Source organism: Sceloporus occidentalis, unplaced genomic scaffold, assembly GCF_023333645.1.
Source record: "Sceloporus occidentalis isolate IW3139 unplaced genomic scaffold, rSceOcc1.0.p SCAF_3, whole genome shotgun sequence".
Lineage (NCBI taxonomy): Eukaryota > Metazoa > Chordata > Lepidosauria > Squamata > Phrynosomatidae > Sceloporus > Sceloporus occidentalis.
Genome location: NW_028316983.1, coordinates 183,856,146 through 183,880,991, shown reverse-complemented (window position 1 = coordinate 183,880,991; position 24,846 = coordinate 183,856,146). Strand labels below are relative to the sequence as shown.

The following is a 24,846-nucleotide window of genomic DNA, read 5'->3' as shown; positions in this document are numbered from 1 at the left end:
GCTAGTGCTCTATTTAATGTTCCTGAAAGTGGGAGACATTGCCAAATTTATTCTGAAGCAAGAAGGAGTTACTACTGTACAAGAGAGTAAAAATAGAGGTATGTATAGGATGAACATAAATAGTCCATAAATAGTCCATGGTCACCACTGCCATTTCCCCAACATCCAAAAAAGCCTTTTGCCACTCTACTCAAGAGAAGCTGATGGTATTACGCCATTCAGATTACCTCCCAGTTAGATTAATGAAATTGAGTTCCTTGAAATAAAGGGAGAAAATTAAAAAAAAAAAACAATTGTGGCCTTGTTTTGGTGTTTGTCTTGCTTGCTCTTGATGCTTTATGTGCCTCGATCCATAGTATTACTCCACAGATACACACACATCCATTTATAGAAATATGCATATGCACACACATAAATATACAAACTCAATCACACACACACATTGTAATGTATTAATTTATTCTGATTGTTTCTTAAAATATTCTCCCCTCCTCCTTTTTTGTATCTGACTTTTGGCCACCCCGTCCTCTCTCTGACCCTCAATCAACTTTGATTTAGTAGTAGCAATGATCATGTAAACATGTGGATTCCTAATCTTGGCTGCAATGTATTGAAGTAGAAGTATGCTGGAAGAGAGAGAAGAGAAAGATGAACAGAATCATTAGACTGCCTAGATTTCTTTCCTATTATATGCATCGAAAACTCTGACATCATTTTTAAAAGCAAGTTTGGAAGGAGTAGAGAAAGCTGGATGGACTGACAAAGCACTCAAGGATATAATAAAAGATATTGGTGCCAAGCTATGATGACATGTTTTTTCCATCTGTAATCCAATTCATACATGAGTTTACTTAAGGTGCTCACTGTATTTGACTTTGATCTGACCATGCATTCTTAGGAAATAATTACAGCATATTGGTGGGATCAAAATTTTTATTTCTACCAGCAAAAAAGGGCTTTATTTATGGAAAGTTTATTCTGTATGATTTTTTTGTGGAATCATCTGTCCCACAGCTCATTCCATTCAGCAGGGTCTCTTCATTCTCCATGTAGTATTTTCAGAGGATGCCATGGGAGACAGAGTCAGGGAACTCTACTTCTGTCAGCCCAGCTAAGCTTACATAAATCTGTGTCCGATACTAATATTTGTCCCTGAAGCTTAAAGATTTGTGCTGTTAAAACAAATAGGTTAGACTGTAGTCCTAAAAACAAGTATCATTTGTTTATGCCCTGCTTTTTCTCTATAGCCCAGATTTGATGTGTATTAAAATTTGTTACTAGGGGAGTGCAAGCTTTGATGTTGTTGTGTACCTTCAAGTCATTAATGACTTATGACAACCCTAAGACAAACCTATCATGGGCTTTTCTGGGCAGAATTTGTTTAGAGGGAGTTTGCTCTTGCCTTTCTCTGAAGCTAAGAGAGTGTGACTTGCCAAAGGTCAACTAGTATATTTCCATGACTGAACAGAGATTGGAACCCTGGTTTCCCAATGTCTCCTAGAATCTTTTAACTTGCTAGTGGAAAGAGAGCAAGGACAGAGCCATCATACCATACTGTTCCCATACCAAAGTCTAGGAACAGCAGCTGAGAAGGTAATCTCCTTTGTTGTCTCCAAATGTGCCAGTCAAGGTGCCATGAAAGAGGGAAGGGCCTCTCCAGAAGATATTAGATCTCTGATAGGCCTATTGTTGATAGTGGTGGTGTGTGTCTTCAAATTGTTATCGACTTATGGAGACCCTAAGGCGAACCTATTACTGTGTTTTCTTGGCGGGATGGTTCATAGGGCATTTGCCTTCCTCTGAGACTAAGAGAGTGACTTTCCCAGGGTCACTCAGTGGGTTTCCATGGTTGGATGGGGATTTGAACCCTGGCTTCCCAGTGTCCTAGTCCAATGCTGATTCCCCATAAAGGAAGATGTGGTCCTTTAAATAGCCTGAACTCAATTATATATGCCTTCTCCACGCTGTCATAGGGTTGAAACAGATGGCCACGAAGGAGTGGCTTGAAGTTGCTCTCACCCAAGATGTGATGGAACTGCAGCAAGCATATGTTATGGTCCTGAGGGTGCCCCTCCACTGCTGGCTCAAATAGGAGCAGAAAAAATCTGCTCCTTTTTCGGGCAGGTTTGGGCGGCCTGGAAGCAGCTTCGGTGCAGCTTCCGCATGGTTTGGGGTGTACATCATCTAGTGTCCACACCCCCGAGCCATACAGAAGCCAGCTTTATTTGCCTGTCAGTTCAGGCCCATAGTTGAGCTCATTCATAGATTAGAGAAGCTTTGAATCCAACTTCAGAATGCCTCCATTTCAGGGCCTACAGGTACCTGTTTGCTTTATACCTGCAGAAAGTTCTGCAGGTAAATAAGACACCTAAGACAGATGTACCTCCTTTCTGATGCAGTATCTCTGTTTGGGAAGAGGCCTCCAAACCTGCCTAACCTTCCTCAGATGAACCCTCATATACAGTATCTCATTTAATTATAATATTAAAGTTCATCAATAATGTGCTCTTTAGGTTTATTTTAATGTGCAGTTATTCTCCTCTTATTTTCTACCCAGTGTGGTATACTTTAAAAAAAAACACCCTCATTAAATTTTCTTCATAATTTCATTTTAAGAAGGTTATGACTATTTGTCTTAGATCCCTTGTATTATGAGCTTTAGGCAGAATGAGAGATGGGGCAAAAACAGCACGTGCCCAAACACTGTGGCAATGGACAATACCTTTACAATTATAAGCGGATAGATGTGCAAGAGTAGATTATAGAGGTTATCTGAGGCATGTCCAGCGCAGAAAGGATTGTGTTGGCAGTCATTTAATCTATCTGCTCCTTAGAATTTTATCTAATACTTCATAGAAAGTTGAGGCTATTTTGGTCCTGAAAAGCTGATCTGTTGTTTTGTTTATAATTATGAAGCTTAAACTGTTAAACTTATACTGAATACAATATGTAAATTCTGAAAATGACAGAGTATAATTTTTTTTAAAATTCTAATTGCAAAATTTACTCTGTTCTCCTGGAAATTTGTAGATGAATACAACATCTGTCCAGAGGGGTTTTTGCAAAATGGAAATTATTTTTAAAAAAATCAGTTTTCACACTGAAATCACAATTTCCAATTTCCACTCGAATAATCTTGAATTCTAGTGTGCAAATCCAATGGTAGTCTTACCTAGAATAGACCTATTGACATAAGTAAAACCTATTGAAATGCATAAGGCGTAACATTTTGTTGTTGTGTGCATTCAAGTAATTTCCAACTTCTGACAACTCTAAGGCACACCTATCACAGGGTCTTCTTGGCAAGATTTGTTCAGAGGGAGTTTGTCTTGCCTCCCTCTGAAGCAAAATCAAGTGCCCAAGCTTACCCAGTAGGTTTTCATGGTGCTAGTCCCAGTGCTTTTGCTTTAGGTAAAATTAGCACTTGATTTGGCTCACTCTAATATAGATCTTTAGAAATGCTTTGCTTTCTGAGAAAGCAAGTAGAAATATTTGCATCACTTTCACTGTTGGTTTCAGGAAAAGATCTATAATCCAAATGTGTGGAAATGCACAATTCATGTTTCACATCCTATATTATTAAGGGATTTCTTTGGTACAATAAAAGATATAACCGTTAAAATAGCATCTGAAATTGGTTTTAGTATCCCACTGAATTTTGAACCTGTATGTACAAGCATGACAGATGTCTTTTTTTCCTTTAAAAAAGTTGAGTTTGTGGTCTGTAATATAACTTTATATGAATTTCATATTAACTTTTAAATTGGGTCAGTATTTGTAAAATATTTATTCCTCATTTGTAAAAAACTAAGAAGTAAATTAATTCTTCCATAACATCTTAGCAAATGAAAGCTGAAAACCTGTGTGCATCTTTGTGTGCATCTCCTTTGGAATAAGCTCCATTGATTTCAAAGGGAATTACTTCTAAGAGAACATTCAGAGGATCAGGCTGCCAATTGGTTCATAAAGTGATATAAAAGGACTACAGCAGGCAAAGGAGTGTGCTCTATTTCATTAGGTTCCAAAATAGTGGGATATTGTGCTTGAACAAGAAATTTGCCTTCCTTTACTTGTTGAAGCTTACTTGGAGGTGAAACAGACTGTGGGTAAGGAGTGATTTGCAACTGCCCCTTTGCTTGACGGGTTGGGGCCATTGCAACCGCACGCCATGCCCCCAACCCAGCCTTTTCCTGACACAAAAAGGAGCGGCAGAAAGCTGCTCCTTTTTGCACCAGGGAAAGGGCACCTTTGCCACCATGTTTTTTCAGCACATTATGTGTAAACGTGCAGTCAGCCATTATGCTGGCTCTTTTTGACTGTCTGTTTTGGCCCTTAATATCCTTCAACAAATTACTCTGTCCCAGTCCAGTTGATTTCACAAGACTGATTGATGATCAAAGTGTTACTAAAAAGTCCCTGACGGAGTGACAATAAATAAAAAATAGTGCTTGATTATTTTTTTACATAGAATTTTAATTTTATGACTGATTTCTGTAAACAATTGAAGCCCATCTTGCAGAAGAAGCAAAACAAAGTAGTACAAACGTATATACACAAGTAAATAGTTCAGAACAATTGGGAATACTAATAGTCATGACCTACTTTGCTACGTTGTTATAAGGAAGGATGAAAATCAGCATTTTTTAAAAAAAGTAAATAGATCAAGGGCTATGTAAATGACAGTGCTGCATCATCTTTGCTGTAATAAATGGTAATCCCACATTGCTTGGAAATAAATTTCACTGAATTCAGTGGGACTTAATTCTGGATAGACTTGCATTGGCATGTGGTGTAAATGACATGAGTATTGCTTCTGTTAGATGGATTATTATGAACTATTATTTTCCTTGTGAGCCAGTGTGGTTTGAGCATTGGATTATGACTGTGGAGACCAGTGTTCAAATCACTGATCAGCCATGGAAACCCTTTGGGTAACTTTGAGCAAATCATCCTCTCTCATCATCAGAGGAATGCAAAGTCAGGCCCTATCTGAACAAATCCTGCTAAGAAAACCCTGTGAGAGGTTCACCTTGGGGTTTCCATAAGCTGGAAACAACTTGCAGGCTCACAACAACAATTCCTTACCTTATGTAACAATTTTATCAGCAACCGTAATAAAAGAGCAGAAGAAGCAGTTTTAGCAGTTATTTCCAGTCTCTGCACTTGCCTGAGTCTGCTGTAAGCATCAGTTTGCTAGATCTGGATTTCAAGTGTTAAGATCTCCATGGGCAGACTGTAAAGCAGTGGTTACATCACTTTGGCCCTCCAGATGTTTTAGACTTCAGCTCCCAGAATTCCTGACTGTTGGCCAAGCTGTCTGAGGCTTTTGGGAGTCAAAGTCCAAAACATCTGGAGGAACAAAGTTTGGGAATCACTGCAGCAAAGGGTCTGTTGAAGATCACAGGTTCTAATGATTGTCCTTTATGTAATGGTAGCTCAGCTGTTGGATATATTAAAAATGAGGGGGAGGTAAGGAAGTTGGGAACAGCTTTGGCATTTGATTCATTTTGAAAGTGCAGCTTACACACAGTCTTGGAATCGCACAGTTCTTTGAAAGCAACTTAAAGTTCCACAATGACCTGCGGTTTTTAGCTTTTTCCTTTGATGTATAAATTTGCCATAGAGCAGGAAGAACTGTAGCAAGTATGCTTGTAAAGTCAAAACTGAAAGAACAGACACTCTTGTGAATAATTCCTATTTTAACATCTGCTGCATCTGAGGGACAAGCAACACTCAGTATGACACATTTCCTGTTGCATGTCAGTATGAGATCATGATTTTAATTGAACTGGGTGGAAAAGCAAAAGCATATTATGTCAATAACTGGTGTGTTCCATCCCTTTCTTCATTTATAAAGAGTGGTTTTCTAAATGCTAGAGATTGTGTATAAAATGCAACACAGATTATACTGTTTGCCTTAATAACAAAACCTTCTCCCTTAATCATTTAAAGAAAAGTTATTGCTTTAACACCTCAGAAAGAGAGCCAGATACATCTCTCCCTTTTTTCTTTCCTGTTTCTACCATTGTCACACCTTCCCCTGTTGATCACTAGGCAGTGAATCCTATCCAGTGTTGCCAATTTCGCGACTTTCACGCGAAAACGGGGACTTTTCAGAGCTTTTCGTGCCTGGCTCTATTTCAGTGCATTTTCCGTGACTTTGGCCCTTTCAGCTCCAGCCTGCTGCAGAGCAACCAACCCTTTGGAGTGTAACAGTTTTCAGCCAATCAGAGAGAGGGCTGGAGAAAAAAACTCTCTCTCTCTCTCTCTCTCTCTCTCTCTCTCTCTCTCTCTCTCTCAATGACTCCCTCTGAGAGAGCCAGGACAGAGCAAGAGCAAACCAACCAACCAACCAACCGTTTGGAGGAATCACACTAACAGTTTTCAGCCAATCAGAGAGAGGACAGTGATTGCCCCCCACCCCCACCCCAGGCATTCTCAGGCTCCAGGGGAAAGCAAAGTGGCTGCTGTGTGATCATGTGAATGTGATGTCCCTGAGAGTGTGTGTGTGTGTTAGTGATTAAATATGCCTCTGAGCATGGGCAGAGCACCTGGTCAGTTGGCACCCCTGCTGCCCTGTCTTCCAAGAATTTTGTTTTGTGGCTCTCTTTTCGTTCTCTTTTCCATTGCCATCCATACTGCAGAAATAATCCAGTTTGGCACTGCTTCTAACTGCAAGGCTCCCTGCGATGATGGGATTCTGGGCACAACAAACCACCAAGCCCAAAATTTCATGCATGGAGCCCTGGCTGCCGGTAAAAGCAGTGCCTCAACATGTCGCAAGAAACTACAATTCCCAGGATTCCCTGGTTGAACAAGGGAATTGCCTGCACGCTTCCAGATCACAGCCCCAGAGAATGAGTCTACAGGATATCAGTGTTGCCACTTTAAGTCCACTTCTTCAGCTGCATTTGGATTTAATAATGATAATAATAATAATAATAATAATGGTGATGATGATGATGATAGAGAGATCTTGTAGCACCTTTGAGTCTCATTGAAAAAAAAGTTGGCAGCATGAGCTTTCCTAGACTTAAGCATATTTCCTCAGATGCATGGGAACTGTAGTTCATTGTGGCACCAGAGCTCTTTCTCACAAAACTACAATTCCCAGGGTTCCCTAGCACTGAGCCAGGGCAGTTAAAGCGGTCTCAAACTGGATTATTTCTGCAGTATGGATTGGACCTTGAGCATTTTTAATAACGAAGGTCCAAAACACTGCAGAAATAATCCAGTTTGTGGCACCAGAGCTCTTTTTGATAAAGAAGGCTCAATGTCTCACAAAACTACACTTCCCAGGGTTACCTAGCACTGAGCCAGGGCAGTTAAAGCAGTCTCAAACTGGATTATTTCTGCAGTGTGTCTTGGACCCAACTCAGGCTGCATCTTCACTCCAGACTCCAGAGACAATTCCCAGGATTCTATAGCACTGAGCCAGGGCACCTAAAGTGGTCTTGAACTGGATTATTTGTGCAGTGTGTCTTGGACCTAACTCAGGCTGCATCTTCACTCCAGACTCCAGAGACAATCCAGTTTCATACCGTTTTTACTGCCATGACCCAGTGCTATGAAATCCTGGGAATTGTAGTTTGTTGTCACACCAGAGTTTGCTGAGAGAGAAGGTTAAATGTCTCCGAAAACTAGAATTCCCAGGATTCCCTAGCACTGAGCCATGGCAATTAAAAGGGTGTCAAACTGGATTTATTTCTGCAGTGCGGTTGCAACCGAACACGTTTCTATTTGGCACAAAGCTTCCTGAACCCCCTTCATGTCAAAATAAATATCTTTAAAAGATTGAAAGATTCTTTGTTTGGTTCAATGGTGATTTTGAGAGTTGAAATAAGTTACAATTATTTTTATTCAATTATGTTTACGTTTATTTGCAAAACATCTACCATTTTAACATCATGGGAATTTTCCGGGAATTGTGACTGAAAAGTCCGTGTGATGTGGGGGGATTCAGTGTGTTTTGGACAAACCTTTCCCCCCCAGCTATCATTTCTCTTCTTTTGACTTTCATCCTATTAGACTCTTTTTTCCTCTACAGCTCTGGATTGCAGTTATCTATCGCCCTCCTGGTTCTGCCACCCAGTTCCTCTCAGACGTTGAATCATGGCTGACATTCTTTCTTTCAGATTCAGTCCCCACTTTGATCCTAGGTGACTTTAATATCCACCTTGACGATTCCAATAACCCTACAACGACTCGCTTCGACTCTCTCCTAGCTTCTTTTGGCCTCCAACCACATTCCAACTCCTCAACTCATTCTCTCAGTCACTGTCTTGACCTGGTTCTTGCTGCAAACTGCGCCATTTCTGACTACCTGGCACTTGACTTTCCACTATCTGACCATCATTTAATCTCCTTTGCTCTCACTTATACTCCTCCTCCTCGTCATACTGTTCAACACCATTTTCGTAACCTTCAGTCTGTTGACTCTAACCATCTTGGTCAGACCCTGGATTCATTTCTCTCTTCCCTAAATCTTGGAGACTCTGCTGACTCTATTTAACTCCACTCTTTCCTCGACTCTTGACCATTTTGCCCCTGTCTCTGTACGCACTTCTTCCTCTATGACTAGGCCTCAGCCCTGGCTTACCCCCATCATTAAGTTTCTCCGGTCCTGCTCTAGAGCAGCCGAACGTCTTTGGAGAAAGTCCAAACAGTGGGCTGACTTTATTCATTACAAATTTGTTCTTTCTTCCTTCTCACGCGCCCTGTCTATGGCAAAACAAAATTATTACAAATCATTGATCTCTGCCAATGAGAGGTGCCTGCAGCGTTTGTTCTCCACCTTCAACTCTTTGCTTAAACCTCCCTCTCCTCCTGTCTCTTCATCATTCTCTCCTAATGACTTTGCTAATTATTTCATCTCAAAGATTACCACTATTCGCTCTGAGATAGTCCCTCCTGATTCTTCTTCTGCTCATAATCTTCTATTGCCCCCGCCTAACAAATTTTCTGTGTTTCTGTGTTTCCTCCTGCTTCCTTGGATGAACTCTCTACACTTCTGAACTCTTCCAAACCTGCACCTTGTTCTCTTGACCCAATTCCTACTCGTCTTCTAATCTCTATAGCTCCCCCTTTTCTCCATATCTTCAATCTCTCTCTCTACAGGCTCCTTCCCGTCGGACTTCAAACATGCTCTCATTTCCCCAATTCTGAAAAAACCTTCTCTTGATCCCTCCTCTTTGTCTAGCTATCGCGTGATTTCTCTTCTTCCCTTTCTTTCTAAAGTTTTGGAATGGGTTGTTTGTTCTCGCTGTCTTGAGTTTCTTGAAGCCAACTCCATCCTCGATCCCTTCCAGTCTGGTTTCCGCCCAAGGCATTCCACAGAGACAGCTCTCACTAAGATCTCGAATAACCTTTTACAGGCTAAGGCTAATGGTCTTTACTCTGTTCTCATCCTTCTTGATTTGTCTGCAGCCTTTGACACCGCTGATCACTGTCTTCTAGTGGATATACTTTCTGATCTTGGGTTCTCAGACTCTGTTCTCAACTGGTTTCGATCTTATTTGTCTGGCAGATCTTTTGCAGTGGTTGCAGGCGGTCAGACTTCATCTTCTGTTCCCTTATTTGTTGGAGTTCCCCAGGGCTCTGTTCTGGGTCCCCTTCTGTTTTCTCTCTACACACTGTCCTTAGGTAAACTCATCAGCTCTTTTGGTTTTTCCTACCATCTGTATGCCGATGACACCCAGTTGTATCTTTCCACCCCTGACCTTTCTTCAAGGCTTGAACAGCAAGTCTCGTCTTGCCTCACAGCTGTCTCGCAGTGGATGTATCATCGGCGTTTGAAGCTCAACATGTCCAAGACGGAGCTTCTTGTTTTTCCTCCTAAGTCCACCCTTCAACATTCCTTTTCTGTCTCTGTGGATAACATTTCTATTCAACCAGTCCAGCAAGCCTGCAGTCTTGGTTTTATCTTTGATTCTTCTCTGTTGTGTATCCCTCAGATCCAGACCACAGCCAAGGCTTGTAGATTCTTTTTACACAATATTGCCAAAATCCGACCATATCTCTCCGCCTCTACTGCCAAGATCCTGGTCCATGCCCTAGTGATCTCACAACTTGATTACTGTAATGTCCTCCTGGCTGGGCTTCCTCTTTCTCACCTCCGTCCTTTAATTTCTGTCCAGCATTCAGCTGCACGCATTATCACATCCGCCCACTGCTGTAACCATATCTCTCCTGTGTTGGCATCCCTTCACTGGCTCCCCCTCCCTTTCCGCATTCAGTATAAGCTCCTGCTGTCAGCTTTTAAAGCTCTCCATGGGCTGGCCCCTCCTTACTTATCAGACCTTATTTCTCCTCACTTTCCCACTCGGGCCCTCCATTCTGGTAGTCAAGGTCTGCTGTCCCAGCCCAGGATTTCCTCTGACCCATCTCAGATTCGCCCCTTTTCACTCGCTGCCCTTCACTCCTGGAACCTTCTTCCCCCGCGAGCAAGAGCCATCACTTCTTTAACGAGCTTCAAAACGGAGTTGAAGACCATCCTGTTCAGGGCAGCGTTCCCAGGCATTGCATAATTGTCACTTGCTGTTTGATGTTCTTTTGTTGTCTGTTTTATTGAATCATTTCCTGTATTGCTATGTATTTTATATGTATTATCCTACTAGAGAGGCCCCTTCCCCATCACCACTCCCTTTGTGTCGTGTCTTTTTAGATTGTAAGCCTGAGGGCAGGGAACCGTCCAATTAAAAAGATTGTATGTACAGCGCTGTGTAAATTTACAGCGCTTTATAAATAAAGGTTAATAATAAATAATAATAATATTGGCCTTATAAATGGCCCCAGCATAATGGACCACAGTGGCCTGGAACTGAGCATATTTCCCTCCATTGTAAGAAATCTTTTGCTTGAAGGAAGGTCCTTCAATCAGAGGATGAGCACCTATGGATCCATCCTAATATTTTCATAGTCTGAGCTTCCAAGAGATCAGACAGTCATTTTATACCAAAAGAAAGCTGCTTTTGGTAGTTCACAACATGCAATAACTAAGACTTATACTTTCTTTTTAATGCTTGTATCCCATCATCATCATGTTTCTTTCATCCTTCTTTCACCGTAATCATCTAATTATCAAGCTAAATTTTATCTATTCTGAGAGGCATCAGTGTTTTATTGTATATTGGAGCTGTATTTTTTTGCTGTTGGCCTTTTAAAAATACGTGGGCCCACTGCTGTTTTCCTTCCTGCAGTGTGTACTGTAATCTGCTAGAAAGAATTATTTGTAAGTAGCTGATGAACAGTGCAAACATCAACAATCATAAGAAGTTTGTTGAAGAACAAACGAGTGAATAAGAACTGATTGTTATGTAACCATTTTGGATAACTGGCACTGCAGTCCTGTATGCATGGGAATACCAATTGTTGCCTCATTGACCTTACTCCAGAGTAAACATGGATAGGTTTATGCTGTAGGAAAATCCATGAAAGAGAATGTATTAAGCTTCACTGAGTTTTACTTAACAACAATTAATGTACTTTATACTCTGGATGCTAGGCTGTGATGTTTATAAAATGTTCAAAGGTGGCTTCACTTTGGCTGCTCATGCAGATTATTAAATGGATAACATTTATAGACTAGTAATGCAGGGATTAGATGGGAATAAGTGTAGATATGGATCATTTATTTCAAGCTCAGCTTTATCAGGGCTCAGAAATCTAGAAAAACATATCCTGCCTTCAGGCCAGCTAAAAGTTGAAAATGATGAAATCACTATTTTGCTGATCTGCATAGATACTTCATCATAATATATTATCCTTCACATTTCAAGATGTAGGGAGGCAGGCAGCAGTGAGCTCCTAAATCAAAATTTGCAGATGGCCAATATGGATAATTTGCTACAAATGCAGTAGAATCTTATGAGCCACAATTCAAACCACCAGTATCTGAATTGATAACTGTCTTCTATTAATCCCTTAAACAACATTTATGAGGTTCAGATTGGTGCTACATTATTCAAAATGAATTCCTGCTTTGGGAATGATGGGAGGAATCATAGGATATCTGCCAAACCTTCTTGGAATAATTGTTCATAAATTGATCTACTAGTCAGATGGGCCATTCTCTTTCTTATCATGTATTTAGGGCTGATAAAGTTGCAACTGTCAAAAATTTGGCAAATTGATCAGAATTTCAGACACAATATGGGTAAAGATTAGGAGAAATTATGGGGTAAATTGAGACATAGTAGCCTAGCAATCTTTTTTGCGACTATGTTTTGTTAATGAAGCTAGCAGTTGACAATGAGAGATCTGGAGTCAGAATAACAAGTATTCAGTGTGCCTTCTTGATCCTGATCTTCTTTGCTGGTGAACTCTACTCTCACACCCAGGGAGTGGAAAGTGCTCAATATGTATGCTATGCATCACTAGTGTTGAAGGAGACAATGATACATCCCTTTAGAAAAATGCCTCCCTAGGTCAGGAAGTGTTTGTGTAAAAATATTGTATTTATGCAGAAAAAAACAGTTTCCTGTGTAAAAAAATGCTATTTTCTGCGCAAAGCAACCATGTGCAAATTTTGCACAGAATAAGTCCTGAATTGCAAAGACCAAGATTCTTCTTGTCAGGGTTTCTTGATACTAAAAACAAACATGTTTTTCTATTTTTTTCCAAATATTTTTGAATATTATTTCCATCCTTATTAAATGGTAGCTAGGAAACTAAAGATTCAGCATTCTAGCCAGAGCTTAAAACAGGCTTAAAAAAATGGATAGTGCCGAATCCAATTAATCCTTTTTTTTTAAAGGATAAGAATGTAACAAATGGCTAGAACTTCTTACAGCAGGGCAGTTGTAGGGCTGACAGTGTGTCATGGCCATGCTGAAAGTCTGTGGAAAGCAGAAAGTGAGTTTTGATTATGAAAAGGGTTGTGAGAAGAAGGGCCAACCTGAAGGTTTTTCTCCTCACCATGGCCACACCAATACATTCTGTATGAAATTATACTGTGGAATACAGAAGGCTAAAAAGTGAAAAAATCAGGTGTCACTCTTTTTGTATATTTTTAAAGTCTTTAGCTGAAAAGAATTGAACTACAAGTGAGATAATTTACATTGTCAAGAATCCCCTGAGTCTTGACTTTTGTATCTGTAATGAAATTTTATACAGATGAAATTTTACAGACAGTGAATAATGATTCTTAAAAATGTTTGTAATTGTGTCTTATTGAAACTGGCTGCGTAAGTGATTTGAGTGATGCAGAGTTTATGTTTTATGTTTTTCCACTTAGAATTTGTCTTTGATACATTTATTGTAAATAGAAAACACCTGAAGTGCGAATCCTAAAGCTGGTTGTTTTTTTTGGAGATAATGATACTTTTCAAGGTTGAACTTAAAAGAACAGGATGGTTTACAAGGTTTTATTCATCCTTGCTGAGATCTTGATTTATCCATTTATCTCATGTTCTCCTTTACTTCTGTCACAACCATCACCATGTATTGTAAGCCATTATTTTGTCTTGAACATGGTGTTTTGGAAAATCTCTCATGACATTTCCTATTCTGAATTTCTCTTCATTTTATTTTGCCTGATGGAGAGATTAAACAGACAGTGGTGGAATTTTCTTCAGTGGGAGACTTATTAAACTGTGGGCATAAACATTTAATATTTTGTAATTTTAGGTAGGCTGACCCCAATGGATATAATGAGCTATCAGCACACTAAAACATTTGCAGCCAGTAATGAGCTGTGGCATGCTACACTACTCTGCTGATCTTCCTGTGCAGCAGTGCCCAGTGTAGCAGGGAAGAAGGAATCACTTGGCTTCCCTTGAGCAGATGCTGAGACACTGTATATTAACCTTGAGCAGGCATGATCAATGATGCTTCAGGCACTAATGATGACATTTGTACCAGCACAAGCACAGAGTGTTAATGACTGTGGTGTTCAAACTGGTTATCTTTATGCCAGGGATGGAAAGAATATTCAGTTACTTGAGGGGAGAAAGAGTCTTTTTGAGTGTCTGAAACCCTGATAAAGGGAATCTTCCTCAAGGCCCTTTCTCCGTCTATTACCATCCTTTCATAATAAAATAATAAATAATACAACTTTTATTTATATACCACCCTTCCATCGATCAGGGCGGTGAACAACATAGTCAATACAATACAACATTAATCAAGTTAAAAACAATATATAAAAACCCCCGGTCAGCCATCCATCTTGCCGTCAGCAGGGAGAGGGAGGCCATCTAGGACTTCACTCGGGGAATGCAGTTTGAAATAGAAGGGTTTTTAAGTCCCTTCTAAACTGGGCCAGGGAGGTGGCCGAGCGGAGCTCTGTGGGCAGCGTGTTCCAAAGGGTCGGGGCAACGATGGAGTACGTCCTCCTCATTGTAGAGGAGAGTTTGGCCCCGGGGACCCTAAGTAATTGCTGCCCAGAAGTTCTGAGGGTGCGGGGCGGAATGTATGGGGAGAGGCGGTCCTTCAGGTATCCTGGGCCCAAGCCATGTAGGGCTTTATAGGTAATCACCAACACCTTGTACTGTGCCCGGAAGCGAATAGGCAGCCAGTGCAGATCTTTAAGCACCGGTGTAATATGGCTGGTCCTGGAAGTACCAGTGACCAGCCTGGCCGCCATATTCTGTACCAGCTGTAGCTTCCGAGTATGATACAAGGGTTGCCCCATGTAGAGCGCATTGCAGAAGTCCAATCTAGAGGTTACCAGAGCATGTACCACCGTTTCAAGGTCTCTCTGGGCCAGGTATGGGCGCAGCTGGCGAATGAGTCGAAGCTGATAACAGGTGTTCCTGACCGTCGCATTCACCTGAGATGTAAGGTGAAGCGACGAGTCAAGAAGCACCCCCAGACTGCGCACGGAGTCCTTCACAGGAAGCGTGATCCCGTTCAGGACAGGTGGAACCACCGCCATTCCTGGACCAGGAGAACCTATCACGAGTACCTCCGTTTTCTCTGGATTCAGGCTGAGTCGGTTTTTCCTCATCCAGCCCATTACTGACTCCAGGCATGCCACGAGAGGAGAGACGCCATCCTCGGTCACTGCATCAGTTGGAGACATAGAGAAGACTATCTGGGTGTCATCAGCGTACTGATAACCCCGCGCCCCATGTCTCCGGATGATCTCTCCCAGCGGTTTCATGTAAATGTTGAATAGCATGGGAGACAGAATGGCTCCTTGAGGGACCCCAGTTGTGAGGGCCCTCTTATCGGAGCACACGTCTCCCAGCTGCACCATCTGGAACCTCCCAGAGAGGTAGGACCGGAACCACTGGAGCGCAGTGCCCCCGATTCCCACCTCAACCAGGCGTTCCAGAAGGATACCATGGTCTATGGTATTGAAAGCCGCTGAGATGTCCAAGAGCACCAACAGGGACACGCTTCCCCTGTCGATGCCCAGACGGAGATCATCGAATACATTTGAGGAATACTCCAGCTGTCTTACCTGTGATTCATTTTTTCCTGTCTTCCACAAGCTGAAAGGCTGGGTGGCGAATAGTCAGGAGAATAATTGCAGGCAGTACCTCCAATGCTTAAGGATGATGCCTGCATCATTGTAGACTCGCTATTACAGTGAAGGTAATAAAACTATAGCCTCCCCAGTTCTTGCCTGGCTTCCCACCCACCATTCCAATGTCACACGAGGAATGGGTGGGAGAGTGAAAAGAGGTCTATGGAAGGCTATAGCCTCCCCGGTGCTTGTCTTACTCTCTGCCAGCCTTCCAGTGTTGCATGGGGACAGGTAGGGTGAGCCCCCCCCCCAGCCTTGCCACTGTAGACAGCTTACCCTATGAAACATCTTCCAAAACTGCATAGTTTTCAAAGATGTCTGGCAGCAGACATAAAAATGATTAAATTATTCATTCTTCCTTGCAGGAATGAATAATTTAACATGCAGATCTCTATTCTATACCTTTGACCAGGAAATCAAAGGCAAACGTCTGCAAGAGACTGCACTGGAAATTGTATCAACCAACAAAAATCATAAGCTTCTCTTCACCCCAGGATATTAAAGGTTAAACAATTTTTATTTTATTTTTTAAAAGTTGTTAAATTATTATGAGAAATGTTCAGACTTGCATTTTCATTCAGCATCCCTGAATGACATTTTATTCTTATTTGTTGCTATTTGCTATTAAGTCAGCTTTGACTTAGGGCCTAAGCAGACGGGCAGGATAGCACAGGCCAAGCCTGTCCTGAGTTCGTCAGTCCTTGGGCTGGCACAGTACCAGGCAGGTGTTTACATGCATGCACACCTCTGCACTGTGAACCCACTGCCACCACATGCCCCATACCTGTTTCTATTGTTGCATCTTCAAAGAAGACCTCTGTCATGGTCTGTAAAAACGGAAACAGGGCACCTTTATGCACCCATGTGGAGAGGTGCCCCCATCGAACGTCACAGGCCACAATGAGGGTCTTCTGAGCAGATGTGATGGTGGAGGCAGGTACAGCGTATGTGGGGAAGCGTTCTGTCTGGAACTGCTGGATTTGCATCTGGGCAGGCTGATTCTGGCCCAGGGCTAATGTCCTGTGTCACCTGTACAGGACTATGCTAGGCCAGGGAAGCACAAACTTTTGACCCATGTGTACAGGCCCTTAACCAATCTCTATGGATGAGAGACCTTCAAGAACGTCAGTCATCAACTGCCTTGCTCAAGTCTTGCAGACTCAGGGCTGTGGCTTCCTTTGTTAAATCAATCCATCTGTGATGCAGCTTTCCTCTTTTCTTACTGCCTTCCCCTTTAATGTTTCATATCTCTTCCAATTAGTCATGCCATCTCGTGGCATGTCCAAAGTACAATAGTCATTTTGGCTTCTAGACTTTTCTTTCTTCAGTCCAGGCAGGCCCAGCTCCACCAGGGCTAGCCTGAAGAAGAAGAGCCCTCCCTCCAGTCCATCTGCCTTGGTCCAGGCCTCAGAGGGAGAGAAGAATGCTGGACCTCATCCCCTCCCCCCCCCCCTCACCATTCCCTTCTCCTTTTTTGTCGTGTCTTTTTAGATTGTGGGCAGGGAACCGTCTATTATCCCCTCTGTTGTAAGCCGCCCGGATTCCCAGTGATTGGGCGGCATATAAATAAATCCTATTATTGTTATTGTTATTGAGTGCTGAGGCTTGATTTGTTCTCAGACCCATTTATTTGTCTTTTTGGAAATCTATATACCCATAAAACTCTCCTCTATCACTATATTCCAAATGAGTTTTTCCCCCTTGTCAGTTTTCTTCACTGTCCAGGTTTCACAACCATACATAAAAATAAAAATACTTTGGCATGGATGATCATGCTTTTATATTTAGTGATAGATATATCTTTAGACTGTCAGGGATGATGGGAGTTGTTGCTCTTCACCTCTGGCTCTAACTCACCACCTTGTTATGCAGCAGAGCTGCCCAGCTTTGGTCAGTGGCTAATGCTTTTCTTCCAAGCAGCAGAGTTTCAGAGAATAGGCTGAAGACCCTGACAAACTCTCCAAGCCTTCTCACTCTTCTTCCTCAGATGTCTCCAAACTTTTCCAGGATTCTGCTGACTCTTGTATCTTCACCCAAGACACCAGACAACTCGGTAGTCTTATATAAAAGATCTACTTTATTCTACTATATACAAATACTATATGCCCTACAAATCACAATCTCCAAAATACTCCAACTACCCACAAAATACATTGGCAAACATTGCAATTATTATAGCCATTGTTAATCACCACCCACTAGTCAGTTTCCACCCAGTGGGCGTATACATTCATTTTGATTGGTTCACATAGTTCAACCCATACTTAAGAATTTCATCATTTCACCTTGTACACTTAATAAATCTCAGGTGTTTCCAATTGTACATTCTACAATTCTGTCCTTGACATTCAAGACTTCTAAATTACATTAGCTTTTTCACCTGTGTAGCTTCTTAATTGCTCTTGCTTAGTCACTGTGACTTTCACATACATGTTTTATTTCTTTCACTGTATGTCCCATGTTGCATTTTCCTTAACATAGACTTGAGAATCTTATCTGGTTCCTTCATAGCCACTGTTGCAAAGGTTGCATCCACACTGGAGAAATAATGCAATTTGACACTGCTTTAACTGCCATGCCTGGGATTTGTAGTTTGTTGTAGCATCAGAGCTGGCTGACAGAGGAGGCTAAATGTCTTACAAAACTACAGTTCCCAAGGTCCCATAGTATTGAGCCCTGGCAATTAAAGTGGTGTAAACCTGGATTATGTCTGCAGTGCAGATGCAGCCCTACTTGTCTTCTGGGTTTTTTTTAATCTGTTTTGATTAATGACTGAGCCAAGGTATAGAAAACCTTTAGCTTGACTATCTTGACTCAGAGGCCTCAAAAGTGATAATAGATTGTGCTTCATATCAAACAAAGCGTAATATTTACTGTGAATGTCTTATCTATGACAACTAAGAAACATGTGAATGGTCACTCTAGAATAAATCCCAGCTGTAGTTGGGATTTTATGTTACAGTAATACAATATTATGAGCCTAAATATCACAGAATGGCTGAGAGACAACTTGTATTTGATCAGGGTTCGCACATAGAAGCAATAACAAATCAGAGTAATCTTACAAGCAGATTAAAATTTTGAACATGCAAAACCCCAAAATAAATTGTAGCATACCTTCAGCATATGTTACTGGATATGAGTGAATGAACTGTAAATAGCTATGTTGTTCTGAACACAGGTAAAATGGGATTAATTATAATCTTCTGCATTTGTGTAGTTAATGTAATCCCAGTTCAATAGCGTGGAATAAAACAACAGCTGATTGTTTAATACTAATTCCTTTTTTGTTTTTTTAAAAAGGTCTCAATACTTTATTTATTTATTCATTCATTTTTATAGCAATAGCAAGTACATTTCTATACTGCTTACCGATTTACTAAGCGGTTTATAGGTTTTATCAGTTTTAGAATCTTTCAATCTCATAGCTAAAAGCCTAATATGTACACAAAAATTGACTGCTTACTATACAATTAAACATGTCTTCTCAGCCATGAGTCCCACAAGGTTCAATGAGACTTGCTCCAAGGTAATCATGGAAAGTAGCCTCACTCACTCTGGTGCCTTGAGATGTTTTGGACCAGAGCACCTTTCATCTTAGACCATTGGTCTTGTTTGCTGGGGCTAATGAAATATCATCCAAAACATCTGAATGGCACCAAGTATGTTCAATACAGTGTTCAAGCTCCTCAGTCATTTAGATGACCTGCATTATGCTCCTGTCTCTTTCTTTTCTAGTTGCCCCCTCCCATTAGGGGTAACTGCAACACTAGAGATGGGGGGGATCCTGAATTTTTGAAGTCATGGAGAAAAACACTTGGGTTTCCCCCATTTTTTCCTGAAAAAATCAGAATCAGAAATTGAAATGTATGTGTGTACATTTAAAAAAAACAGCACATAAAAATGTTCTATTTGATAAATTTGTGAAATTTAAAAATATAAAGTCTTAAATTTGTACAAACAAGATTATGAATATAAAGTGAAACTTGGGAACATCTACCTCCTACACTACTTACCGTATATACTCATGTACAGGTAGAACTCATGTATAAGTTGAGGAAGGTTTTAGGGCCAAAATCATGGCTTTTGATATGACCTGTGGATAAGTTGAGGGTAAAGCCTAGGGGAGGAGAGAGGGTTTTCACATCCGATTGAGAAGGAAGGAAGTGGAGGGAAATGAGATGTTTGGTAGGCAGAGAGATCCAGAGGGGGAGGGGGAGGATGGAGAGAGAAGGCTTCAACATCGGTTTGAGAATGAAGGAACTGGAGGGAAATGGGGTGTTTTGGTAAGGAGAGAAGGTTTTAACATCAGTTTAAGAAAGGAATCTCCTCTTTCACACATACACATTCCTGCCTCGGCAGTGCTTTCAGAAATCACCTCTGAGGCATGGAAAGTGCGGCATCAGGGAGATGCTTCTTTTATGATCATTTGAGCTATATTACTGTATTAACCCATATATAAGTTGACCCAAGATTTTAGGGTCAATTTTTAGGCATAAATTTCTTGACTTATAGCCAAGTGTCTATGGTAAGTGCATGTATCTTCCTTTTTTGTCATCTACAGAGCAGAATGAAATAAACAAACAGCTTAATTTATATACCACTTCATACTGAACTAGCAGTGTCTAAGCGGTTTACAGCTGTAAGCTAATTGCCCCCAACAATCTGGGTACTCATTTTAGCGACCTCAGAAGGATGCAAGCCTGAGTCAAGCTTGAGCCCTTTTGCTGGTATTGAACACACAACCTTATGGTTTTGAGTGTGTGGCTGCAGTACAGGCATTTAACCACTGTGCCACCAGGGCTCCTTCACGAGACACAAAGACAAATTTTTAATAAACAAAGGGGGGAAACAGACAGGGAGGAAGGGGTGGCTTGAAGCTGCTCCTTCCAAGGATGGATTGGGGCCACAGCAGCCACACACTGCAGCATCAATCCACCTTGAATCTGGGCCAAAAAGGTGCAACAAAGATCCACTACTGATCCACTACTTTAGCAGCTTCGCCACAGCTCTATGACAGCTTCAAGATGCTCCTGCAGTGTGCGGTGTCTAAACGCCGCATCGCTGGAGCGTCTTGAAACTGCCTGTGTATGGATGGCTTCAAGGCATTATCAGAGTGTGCAGTGTGTAAACACTGTGTTCTGATGACACCCTGAAGGCCCATGGTAACATTTCAACTTAGAACCTCCCCTCTAAGCTGTTTTGTTTAGGTTATGTTTGGGGAAATGATCTTAACGGTCCTTGTTAATGCACCAGCACAGTATATTGTTTCAAACAGAACCCCTAATATGCAGCACATAAACTTTCTTCATAATGCCACCAGAATTAAAGGGATAATAGGTTATGTTCAAGACAACAAATACTGAAATTAACTATTGTGACATTGTCAGAAAACCTAATGCTTTTCATTCCATTCACTGGATTACTTTGAAGATTCCTTCCTAACTCTTTCTTCTTTTATATGCAGGTTATTATTAATGAGCTATCAATTCTGTATTTTGTAGAGCTCCCTGAAGAGAAGAGGTAGCAGAGATATTCACAAGGAAAAGAAGGCATTTGCTCAGGTACCGTCTCCAACCATATAGACATTTAGTCCATATCACACGGACAATGAGAGGTTAAATTAATGTTATTAGTTGATAGGATAGTTCAGATGTTATTTGAAATGCTAGAATTAATAAAATATCTTCATAGTTTAGTTGTCATTCAAAATTTCAAATTTGATAAAATGCATACGTTTCATAGCTTTTATCTTCTCGACCATGTCTGAGGCAAAAGCAGAATTGTTTCTTTTGAAAAATAAAAAGCACCTTTTCTAGGAGTATTTGGAACAGACAGGGCTCAGAGACATTAACTAAATTTATCCTTGGTGCCAAGGTTTTGTGTTAATGAGCATCTTGGCACCAAATGCAGTTCACATGCTAAAACAACACATAGTGTGTTATTTTCTCAGAATTGGAGGATTTTTTTTCCAGGTGAACATCATGTAATCACAGTATATTAGAGGGTGCTTTTTTAGTCTGTCTTTTATAGAGCCATTGTGATTGCATATTATTTGGTTTTATTTTTTAAAAAGTTTAATTTCCTCCAGAAAAATGGTTTGGATTTTGCTTCCCCCCCCCCCCCCCCATCTCAGTTTAATTGAACTGCTCCCTCCTCCACTTTTATACCATTCACTACTGAATAGATTGGATATATGGACTGGATTTCCATTCAGTGGGGAGGTTTGTACTAAAGTACTAAAATGATGCCTAGTTCTCATAGTCATATTCTACCAATTTAGTACATTTATATATATATATACCATAACAATTACAGTATCATTACCAAAGTATAATATTTTCACTGGATTACTATGGTTGAAGATTTCATAAGGACATAATTAGGTGTTCTACATTTTTTATGCAATTGATAGAAATGAGGGCAGGAATGCATCGAATTTCTACATATTTCGTAAGTCTAGAGTTAGGCTAGCACCATTAATTTTACATGGGCTTGTGTTAACTGTTAGTAAAAATGAAGTCTGATCAAGCCTTTGGAAAACCACCCACTTCATCAGGTCCATGAAGTGGACTGAGAAATTCAAGTGAAGTGACAAATTCACCAAATTAACAAAATGAGTAATAAAGAAGATAAAGACTCAAAGTGTATCTGAATGAATGCATGGTTTTAATCACTGCTTAACCATGGAAACCCACTGAATGACACCAGTCAAGTCACAGTATCACAGCCTTAATGAAAGACAATGGTAGACCTTGTCTGGAAGGTTTTGTCTAGAAAAGGTGATGATAGGTTTACAGTAACTTGGAGATACATGACAACGGAAACTTCTGAAATTTTCAACAGTGTGTACATAGAAGAGAGCATTTTTGAAAGAAATGGCAAAATGCGTTTCACTGCAGCACAGATGGTAAGCTGTGGTTCTTTGGATATTTTGTGGTAGGGAGTGATGGTGAAAGTCCAGAGACAGCTGTTAGGCCAAAGGTTTTCCACTGCTGTTTTCCACTGAAACTGCCATATATTACTGTCTATGGGATGCAGCACAACAAAGACTGAAACTAGTGAACTAACCTAAATTAGAGTGAGCAAACTGTGGCCATGAAACATATTGCAGTCCCCTCCCTAGGATCACTGAGGCTAGAAGAGGAGTTTATCAGACAAGGGAAATTGGAAGTATAATCCAATGGCAATCTGAACGCAATCATGGGGTTTCACGTTATTGCGTGATAGACTACCACACGCAATTTCGGGCAATGGCAAGCTATTTTCGGGCAATGGGAAGTCAGTTCGAATGCAATTCAAATGCACGTAAATTCGCTGAACTAGCGAATTCACGTGAATGCGTTCTGGCCCCACTTTCTTTTCATTCAAAATTAAGAGAAATTCCTCCCGTGTGGTAAACTCCTGTGCCTCTGTCAGAGCTCTGAATTCCCATACCTCCACCCACATGATCACAGAGTAGTCTGACAAGGCTGGCTCTTCTACTTATTAATGGAGATGAACACCAGCCGATTGGACATGACTTGACAACTTTGCATGACTAGGCTCATATACAAAGTATTTTACAGCAGTCATGACTAATTTTAGTCTCATTTAGTTCAGTGTGTCTACTCTATACCTGGAGCCAGTCTAGCATCATTAATTGTAAATGGGCTTGTATAGGCAGTTAGAAGACATGCATTCCTGATGGCCCACAACCATTTTCAAGAGACGCTTCATCCCATTTTCAGGAGACTGAATTGCAGCTGAACAGAATTTACAGTAACCAGAGGTTCTCTAGATGTTTCTGGTCTTCACCTCTTATTGTTGTCTATACTGGTGAAGACTAATAGAAGTTTTTAAAAATTGGTAATTTGGTGTTTCTAATGAAATCATAGGGGTAGGGAGAAAAGAATTTGGGGGAAACAAATCACATTTCTAGCAGAAATCGTCAATGAAACTCAGTTTCCTCTATGACAGAGAACTCTCATCCACTTGAGGAGGAACACTATCTGGATAAAACCCAGAATATTTCTGTTACATATACATATACAGAAATAACTTGACGAAGTTGCATCTCAGATTGTCTAGGTTCCTTAGAATGTTCATAGTTTTCTTTATATTAGAAGCATCATTCTTTTTTTAAAAAAATGTGGATTTCAATATGATGAAAAGAAAGAACTTGTTAGATGTTCCTTTTCTGCATTTAGTTGTATTGAAAAAATAGGTTTCTGTTCAGCAGAGCTGCAGAATGGAGCTTCTTGGAAAATGCCAGGCAGCAGTCAGGACGCAAAGAAAACTCTTTCTTCAGCGCAAGGTAGGAAGGTTGGCAGCCCAATTTCCTGGGCATGAGCTATGCTGCCATTTCATCTGGTTAAAACCCAATAAGGGCATAGCCACATTCTGCCTGACCGAGACCACTGATGAGGTGATAACAGAAGATTTGGCTCTTATCCCTTTCTCTTTCTGATGACTTGTTAGCCAAAATAAATAGATAGATATACTTTTTGGAATTCGATTAAGTTCTCAGCCTCATCACAGCTTCTGCACTCCAAGCCTAATATGTGTTTAATTTATATCAAGCTTTTTAAAAAAAAAATCAAGTAGGCTCATTGGCATCCAATCCATTTTTTAAAGAAAAAGATTTCAAAATAAAGCATAGATACATTGTCAACCAAGCAGTTATGTGTAAAAATTGCAGGTGCAAATGACACATTGAACATGCAGCCATTGGGCGCTGCTTCCCGATTCATATGTTGATCATATGCAAATATGTTGTTTGAACAGTCTTATAAACAGGAAGAACACAAACTAGAAACAAATCTGCAAAGAAATTGTAAGGGGAACTGGATTTCACAGCTAGTGAGTGTTTCAGATGTGCTTGACCAGACAATAAAAAGGTCAGGGCAGTTAATCTGTCCCTTTAGGGTCTGCTTCCTATTATGAATTTATCTGGTAAGAAATAAGCTGTTTTTAAAGTATAATGTAGCCAATGCATGAGACTTTTATTTGCACACTTTGCATTATTCGTCTTTTATTTTTCTGCAGCTTCATATTTAGTAGATCTGTTTTGCTAACAAAACTGGTTTCTTTGTGCTCAATTAGCATGTGGCTTGGAAATGAATGTATGTTTATTTAATATTTGATTACTTACTCTGAAGACTCCAGGAGAGAGAGAAAAGAAGTTAGAAAATATATATATATAATGTGCAAAAAAAAGAGAGAGCTTTCACATACAAAGTCCTGACTACCCTGAGTTCCAGACATTCACAGGTTGCCCCTCCATTCTTGTGGACTTGAGATCCGCGGTCTTGAATATTCATGGTGGGATGGCCTCCGATAATTTCAATGGGGCACACCCTCATGGCGTGCAACCCGCACGTTTTCACAGGCAC

The 24,846-nt window shown here is 40.7% G+C and overlaps 1 protein-coding gene across 6 annotated transcripts in view; it reads left to right on the top strand.

Moving 5' to 3' along the window:
• Positions 1-24,846, top strand: part of MTCL1 (microtubule crosslinking factor 1) — a 121,832-nt gene that overhangs the window by 48,575 nt on the left and 48,411 nt on the right. For 3 of the 6 annotated variants that reach the window (XM_089517053.1, XM_089517050.1, XM_089517052.1), the window contains exons 4-5: positions 20,977-21,036; positions 23,679-23,768. In XM_089517053.1, the coding sequence (XP_089373179.1) occupies positions 20,977-21,036; positions 23,679-23,768 (150 nt within the window). The remainder of the gene's footprint in view (positions 1-20,976; positions 21,037-23,678; positions 23,769-24,846) is intronic. The other 3 variants (XM_089517054.1, XM_089517056.1, XM_089517055.1) reach the window with 1 other exon arrangement.